Raw genomic sequence first — 8622 nt, 5'->3', positions numbered from 1 at the left:
AGATGCTGCTATTGCACACTCAACATTCATCTATCTACCCCTTCTCTGCCCTTAACATTTCTGCCTTTTAAACATAATCCTAATTTTGTTCACCTTCCCCAGATTGTGTCCTTCAGGAGAGGCTGGCCCCTCCCAGTCCTGGGATATGACTCTCAGTGGGCCTAAACCTATCATGACATCCTCGTCAGTGATAGGCATAGACAGAAGAAGCAATTTTAACTAATGAGATATGAGGGAAAATCTTCTGGGGGAAGAGGTTCTCCTTAGTCTTAAAAAGGAGCAGAAGATAAATGTGTTTCCTTTTTCTGCTTCTGGATATCATCTGTAATGTGGAACTGAGACAGCCATTTTAGGACCTTAAGGGAAGCCAGACTGGAGGACAAGCCAACACCCTTAAAGTTGGCAGAGCAAAAAGAGGGAAGGGACTTGGGTCCTTGACAACATTGCCAAGCCATTGAATTATCCAATGCTGGAAATGGCCTTACCTCCACACATCTAGCTATGTGGGATAACAAAAAGGCTTAAACCATAAGGACATTTAGTAAGGTTTTCTATTCCTGCAGTTGCAAGCATTCCCTCTCTCTTTCAACAGTTCCATTCGTAAACAGAAGGCTTCTCAATATAACAAGGTGCGGTAGATTGGATGCAAAGATTGCCTAAATTTCCTCCTATGCTCAAGCTGCTCCTCCTATTAAAAGGTGGAGTCTATTTCCCGTTGCCATGAGTCTAGTCCTTCTGCCAATAGAATACAGCCAAGTAATGTAATGCGAGTTCCAGACCTAAGCATTTTCCTTCCTAATTAGGAGAACTAGCATCTTCCTTTCCTCCTTCACTCTGTTGGAAGCCAGGCATCATGTAAGTAAACTTAATCTGAACTCCTGAATGATGAGGGACGACGACGAGAGAGGCTTTATGGAGGAGAATCAAGTAGCACCAGCCAAAAGGCACCAAGACCACAGCAAAGTGAGTGAAGTCATCTTGCACGTTCCCAGTCCCAGTCAAGCCATGCTAGCTGACACCTCATAAAGCACGGACTAGCCATCTCTGCTAAGCTGTGACTGAATTCCTGACCACAGAATTAAGCAATAAAACACCTGCTGTTTTTAGTCACTAAGTCTCAGAGTGGTTTGTTATACAGCAACAGATAACTAAAACACAAGGTAAAATTATTTGTTCTCTTGCTTTGTAAAATTGCTAGAGTCAGTTTACAATGATTACGAATTACGTAGCAAGTAACTGAGTGCCAAGAAATATTTTTTCCCAAATATGTATGTTTTGTCTTAGTTCACAAAGGAGAACTTGTATCTATGTATGTATCACCTTGTACTAACATTTAAAAATAATTACAAATAAAAGGGGAAATACTTGCAACAAAGGAGAGTTGATATCCTTAGCAAGTAAAAACCTCTCGCAAATATAAAAGAAAAATAGTAACACCTCAGTTTAAAACAGGAAAAGCCATTTTTTTGAAGAACCAAAAATGGTCAACAAACACGAGAGGGAAATATCTTAACATCAAGCTCACTAATTTAAAAGCAATGCAAGTTAAAACAAAATGAGGCATCATTTTTCACCTACTAAGCGGCCAGAGAAAAATGTAAATAGTAAGACTTAAGGCCAGCTAGGTTCCAGCGAAAAATGGGAAAACCCCGCATTAGATGGGCAGAGTCTGGGACACCAGAGTCTCCTTGAACTACGGGGACTTTAGCATCTCTAGACTTCGGACAGCGTCAATGGCTGTAAAATGGGCATAACATAGCTACGCATAGAGCTGTGGAAAAGCTCCATAATATGCATACGGAAGGGCAATATAAGCACACTTTTTGTTCAGCCCATTCATCCACGCGTTTACTGCCAGAGATCCTGGAAACGCATGGGAATTACAGGAAAATCTCAATACTCGTCTGGAAAATTGGAAGTGAGGTGAATGGGGAGTGATGTGGCACCAATTTTGTTGGGTGGCGGAGGGAGACGGTCCGGGTAGGAGGCGGCCAAGGCGGGAAGCTCTGCCCTCCCGGGAGACGCGACTCTGAGAACGACGCCCGCCTCGCCGATCGCCCTGTCCCGGGCTTCGAGGCTCCGCGGGGCGGGCGGCTACAGACGGAAGGCGGTGGGAAGAGCAGGGTGCATGCTGATTGGCTGCCTGTGAGCACGGGGGGGTGCCGGCGGAGGCTCGGGAGGGCGCGCAAGCGGAAGGCCGCGGGCGCGCTCTTCCGGTCTTTGTGGCTCGCCGCTCCGGGTCGGCGGCTCGCTGCCTGGCCACTCCTGGGCTTCGGGGTGAGCGACGCGGGCCCCGAGGCGGAGGTGGGGCGGGGTGGGCGCGCGGCCAGGACGGCGGGCGCGGGCTGGAGGAGCCCCGCTCCCTGGCCTGCCCATCCCCGAGTCGCGGCTTCTTGTCCCGGTGGCGTCTCCGAGCGTCCTGCTGACGCAGAGGAGCCCAGTGCTCGAGCCCCTGCTTTCCAGCCGAAAGGGTAGTTACTGCCCCGCCTCCGTGACTTGACAAATGCTTAGCTTTAACCAGGGTGTAAAAATAGAAAGGCTAGTGCAGCCGGGCTGGTTCATAAACCACGGAATTGTAGCCTAAATGTTCTAATCTCTAAAGTTAACTGTAGTGTTAGGGTTAAATTTTACTGATGTGTTCAGCTAATTCAAGGGCATACCCTCCTATCGATATTCCCCCATCCTAAAATCAGATCGTATTTGATCTATATCACAAAATCTAATACGTAATTGTTTGTTACCATATTTCACCTTTAAAAATGTGTGATCCAGCATGTCCTAAGCTTTTTGAGACTTGAGATTGACCTTCTTTGCTTCTTTTGTGTCTCCGTGATATCTGACATGTTTTTGAGCACGTTGTAAGCATTTACTAAATACTTCTTGGTTAATTCCTCGGTAGACTCATTTATCCACAAGCAGAAAGCTTTGTCTCTTAATACCCAGCTCATGACAGAGCCCATAGTAAGTGCCTCGGTGTTTGTTGAAGAAATTCAGTGAATACCAAATTTGATCAAATGGCAAATATCCATTGTGTATTGTGTGTGTGAGGAAGATTTGCCCCGAGCTGGCATTCGTTGCCAGTCCTCCTCTTTTGCTTGAGGAAGATTGGCCCTGAGCTAACATCTGTGCCAGTCTTCCTCTACTTTGTGGGATGCTTCCATAGCCTGGCTGATGAGCAGAGCATGTCTGCACTAGGCGTCTGAACCTGTGAACTCCAGACCACTGGAGTGGAGGGCAGGGAACTTTAACCACTTGGACCTGGGGCCGGCCCCTCCAATAATATTTTTATTTAAATCAACTCATAATTAATAAGAATTTTTTAAATATTTTATTACTACCTTAAATGAAAACAGTTGCCATAGAAAGTAACTAAAAATAAATTTTTTAAAATCAGTGTTATTACAAGTTTTACAGACATATTAAAGACAGACTTTTCTCCTTGATGCACCCAAGATTGAAATAATTGAAAAGGAAATTTCTCAGTATGTGATTCATGTTAATATTGAATTCTTTTGCTTCTAAAATAACTTCTTACAGTGTTAGTGGTAGGAATTCTTCAGAATGGGAAACAGTGAATAAGGTGAGTAATGTTTAGTTTGTCACTTGATGATTATTTAGTTACAGCCTCAAACCTGCTCTCCCATTAAATATATTACTGCTATGACTGATCTTTTAAGTTATTAGAGATTTTTTTCACTGTTATAAGTTAACAGTGCTTTTATATCCTTCAGGAAAGAAGAAGATACTTAAAGGAACTCTGAACTACAGTACCCAGTTGTAGTGAGCTTTTTGCTAAGCTGTTTCAGCCCAGAATGGCTGTGGAATCCAGAGCAATTTCAACCCTGGTACCTCAGAATCCTCAGGAACAAGAACTAATACTGGTGAAAGTAGAAGAAAGCCTTTCCTGGGGTCAGAAATTTAAACAGAATGGGAGCACCCAATCCTGCCAAGAATTGTTTCGCCAGCAATTCAGGAAGTTTTGCTACCAGGAGACACCTGGGCCCCGGGAGGCTTTGGGCCGACTCCAGGAGCTTTGTTATCAATGGCTCATGCCAGAGGTACACACTAAGGAGCAGATCCTGGAGCTGCTGGTCCTGGAGCAGTTCCTGAGCATCCTGCCTGAGGAGCTGCGGATCTGGGTTCAGCAACATAGTCCAAAAAGCGGCGAGGAAGCTGTGACTCTCTTGGAGGATTTGGAGAGGGAATTTGATGATCCAGGGCAGCAGGTGGGAACAGGGAGCTGTTTTATGTTGTGGGAAAAGGAACTTAGAGACTAGAGCATGTGGCATCATCATAACAGTAGGAAGAAAATTTGTCTCTACTGAGCCATAATCCCGAAGTGGCTATTAGGGTCATACCTGTCTCTTTCCTTTAGTTGTTTTTTTCCTGTCCCTCATCCCTGGAGATGTCTTCGTTGACCTCTGAGATTTTTACTAAGCTCTTTCCCTAGGGACTTCCTCGCAAAACTAACCATATTTTACTGATTTCAGGTCCCCACTAGTCCACAGGGACCAGCAGTACCATGGAAAGATTTGACATGTCTTGCAGCATCCCAAGATTTAACAGACATCCAACTCCAGCCTTTAAAGATGCAGCTGAAACCCTGGGAACCTTGCCTTTCCCCGAAAAGTGGTAAGAGAGAGAAACTCATCTGGGAACTGTTATCACTTAGGCCTCTAGTTTTGAGTATAAAGAATTAATTGCATTTTACAAACATGCCACATGTGAGCCTCACCTTTATTATTCCAGACCAGAGGTGCTCACTTTAGCAGCTTTGTATTTAGCAACCCTGAATGAATTACAGCCGGTCTTCCTTGTGTCAGTTTCCATGTCATTTATTCACTTACTCCTTTATTACATAATAGGTACTAATACATGTCAGGTACTGGAGTAGGCACTGGGTCTCTATCTTCAAGGAACTTTCAGGTCTAGATGGCGTGGTAGAGAAGCAACAAGGCAACTGCAGTATAGAGTAAATTATAGAATAAAAGTAGGCACTGGGTATTCTGGGAGCACATATAAAGGTACCTAACCCAAGCTTAGAGGTTCAAGAAATACTTCCTAGAGAAAGAGATATCTAAACTAAGACTTGAACTGTGAGTGGGAGAAAACCAGGTAAATAGGTGGAAGGAGGAGTGTCTTAAGCTAAAGGGAAAAACTGTTTCTCTGCTTACAACACTTCTGACACCAGCTGTGTGGGGTTTTTCCTCACTAACTACCCAGATTTAACACAGACCCCACAGCTTAAGGGTTCAATTCACAAGACTCCTCCCCACTTCAGACACCAGTCGCAAGTAGTAAGTCCCCAGGTTATCCACACATCTGTCCAATTTGGCTGTAAATCAGAGGTTCCACAGCCCCCTCCTCAGGTTTCATAATTTGCTATAGCAGCTCACAGAGTTCAGGGAAACACCTTACTTACTATTACCATTTTATTATAAAGGATGCAAATGAACAGCTAGATGAAGAGGTACATAGGACTAAGTCAGAAGGGTCCCGAACACAGGAGTTTCTGTCCCTCTGGAATTTAGGGTGTGTCACCCTCTTGGCACTGGGATGCATTCACTATCCCAGACGCTCTCTGAACCCCTTTGTTTAGGGTTTTTTGGAGGTTTCATTATGTAGGCATGATTGACTAGCTCAGTCTCCAGCCCCTGTCCCTGGAGGTCAGAGAGTGGGGCTGTAAGTTCCAGCTCTCTCATCACAGTGGTCAGTTCCTTTGGCAACCACCCCCCATCCTCCAAGAGTCATCTTATTAGCATAAACTCAGATACGGTTGCTAAGGGCTATATGAATAAGAAAAGACACTCCTCTCACCCCTACCACTTAGGAAATTCCAAGGGTTTTTAAAGCTGTGTGCCAGGGGCCAGCCTGTTGGTGGTTAAGTGGTAGTTAAGTTCTTGAGCCCTGCTTCAACGCCCCAGGTTCAGAGGTTCGGATCTCCAGTGTGGACCTACACACCACACATCAAGCTATGCTGTGGCAGCATCCCACATACAAAAGAGAGGAGGATTGGCAACAGATGTTAGCTCAGGGACAATCTTCCTCACCGCACCCCCACCCCCCAAAATAAGCTATGTGCCAGGAACTAGGGATGAAGACCAAATATATATTTCCTGTATTACAATATTACACAAGCAAAGGCCACAAAGTCCTGAAGGTGAGAGAATACAACCCATTCTGGGAATTGCAAGTAGTTCAATTTGACTTGAATAGAGAATTCATAGGGGAGAGGTGGTTAGAGATGAACTAGAGAGGAAAATGGGACCCAGATTGTGAAAGCTTGTATGTCCTCCTAATTAGTTTGTACAGTGCAGTGGGGTCCAGTTGAAGGGTTTTAGACAAAGGAGTGACATGATGGGATTTGTGCTGTAGAACTTAGGTGCAGAGTGGAGAATGGATTTGAGGAAGGCAAGCAGAGAGTCCTGTTAGAGATTGTTGTAAACCAAGTGGCTGCAGTGAATAAATCAAGATGTATTATAGTCGGTAGGGAAGAGCAAAGCTGACCCCTGCTCATCAGCACTTAAATTGCATTGTGGTAGCTGGTAATTTTTTAAAATGGAGCATGAGGGAGAGGAGTTGAGGATAATACTGGGGTTTCAGTCTTGAACAACCTGGTTAATGGTGGGACTATTCATATAAAAGGGAAAACATAAGGGAAAAAATATATCTGATGATGTGTTTAGTTTGGGACATTTTTGTGCTTGTGAAATATCCACAAGGAATATGCCCAATTAGCAGTTGGATTTGAGCGTCTAGAGCTTAATAGACTTGGGATAGAACTGGGGATCTGAGGAGAAATCTGCTTGTGACATTTATAGTGATTGAAGCCTAGGAGATAGAAGAGAGTTTGTAAAGTGAGGATACATGAAAGCCCAGAACAGAATCTGGAGGAACTCATGTTTGCACGATTAGCCTTGAATCTAAGAAGGAACAGCCACAGAAATCAGGCTAACATAGCTGGAAGAGAATGTCTCTATAAGGAAAGTGTGGTCCCCAGTATCAGTGCTACAGAGAGGCCAACTAAGTGAGATCTAGAAAGTATCCATTGGATTAAGCAGCTATGAAGTTGGTGACCTTGATCAGACTAGTATGTGGGGGATGGGATGGGACGGGACGTGGTGGGTGCCAAGGGTAAGGCAGAAACCAGATTGCAGAATGGGGTTGAGTACAGACAACCCTTTCAAGGTTTGCTCTGAATGAGAGTGAGTGAGGCTGCATGAGGGAGGCCTGTAGGCAAGGAGCTTGATTTAAACAGATGAGAGAAACTTGAGCCTATCTAAATGCTGATGAACAGGAGTCAGTAGAGAAAGGTTGAAAATACTAGGAAAGGAGTCGTAGGTAATTGATAACTGAGTCTCAGAGGAGGCGGGAAAGGGTGAAATTCAAAGTGCAGATGTAGGTCTTAGTATTAGAAAGGAGGAGGGACCCTATTATGACCAGTTAAAGAAAAGATACATGTGGACAGTGACATCTTTTGTGGGTAGAAGCTTGTATTTTCTCTCACCTAGAAACTGAATATTGAGAGTGACTGGAGAAATAGAAAATCTGTTTTTTGCTATTATCATTTCAGATTGTGAGAACGATGAATCAGTGACAAAGGACAATTTGGGAGAAAAATCACAAGGACTTCGCCAGGGACCTTCATTTGGAGCAGTTAGTGAACATGAAAGCAATTTAAAGTGGCAGCAAGGAAGTCCTACAGTGGAGCGATTAAGAAAATCCCCTTTCCAAGGGGGCAGTTTTAGTCAAGTAACCTTCACACACAAATCTCTGGGAAAGAGAGACCACCATGATGAGTCTGAGAGAAGCTTGATTTTAAGCACAAACTCGATAACGTATCAGAAAGTTCCTACAGAAGAGAGACCCTATAGATGTGACGTATGTGGGCACAGCTTCAAACAGCATTCCTCTCTAACGCAACATCAGAGAATCCATACCGGAGAAAAGCCCTATAAATGTAACCAGTGTGGAAAGGCCTTTAGTTTGAGGTCATATCTTATTATTCATCAGAGAATTCATAGTGGTGAGAAAGCATATGAATGTAGTGAATGTGGGAAAGCCTTCAATCAGAGCTCAGCCCTCATTAGACATCGGAAAATTCATACTGGTGAGAAAGCTTGTAAATGTAATGAATGTGGCAAAGCATTCAGTCAAAGTTCATATCTCATCATACATCAAAGAATTCACACTGGCGAAAAACCCTATGAGTGTAATGAGTGTGGGAAAACCTTTAGCCAGAGCTCAAAGCTTATTAGACACCAGCGAATTCATACAGGAGAGAGACCTTATGAATGTAACGAATGTGGAAAAGCTTTCAGGCAGAGCTCAGAGCTGATTACCCATCAGAGAATCCATAGCGGAGAGAAACCCTATGAATGTAATGAGTGTGGAAAAGCCTTCAGTTTGAGCTCAAACCTCATCAGACATCAGAGAATTCATAGTGGAGAGGAACCTTATCAGTGTAATGAATGTGGTAAAACCTTCAAAAGGAGCTCAGCCCTTGTGCAGCATCAGAGAATCCATTCTGGAGATGAAGCTTATATATGTAATGAATGTGGAAAGGCTTTCAGGCACAGATCAGTCCTTATGCGCCATCAGAGAGTCCACAGTGTAAAGTGA

At 44.1% G+C, this 8622-nt stretch overlaps 1 protein-coding gene across 1 annotated transcript in view; it reads left to right on the top strand.

The window, feature by feature from the left end:
- The first annotated feature begins 2293 nt into the window (after window positions 1-2293).
- The window catches only part of ZNF397 (zinc finger protein 397), a 47024-nt gene continuing 40695 nt past the window's right edge, over window positions 2294-8622 (top strand). Inside the window, exons 1-4 of the mRNA XM_046671327.1 lie at window positions 2294-3580; window positions 3732-4226; window positions 4491-4632; window positions 7574-8573. Of these exons, the coding sequence (XP_046527283.1) occupies window positions 3813-4226; window positions 4491-4632; window positions 7574-8573 (1556 nt within the window). The 5' untranslated portion in view covers window positions 2294-3580; window positions 3732-3812. The remainder of the gene's footprint in view (window positions 3581-3731; window positions 4227-4490; window positions 4633-7573; window positions 8574-8622) is intronic.

The sequence above is a fragment of the Equus quagga genome, chromosome 9 (assembly GCF_021613505.1).
Source record: "Equus quagga isolate Etosha38 chromosome 9, UCLA_HA_Equagga_1.0, whole genome shotgun sequence".
In the NCBI taxonomy this organism is placed as follows: Eukaryota; Metazoa; Chordata; class Mammalia; order Perissodactyla; family Equidae; genus Equus; species Equus quagga.
Note: the sequence above shows the minus strand (reverse complement) of the source record. Positions and strands in the feature narration are given on the sequence as shown.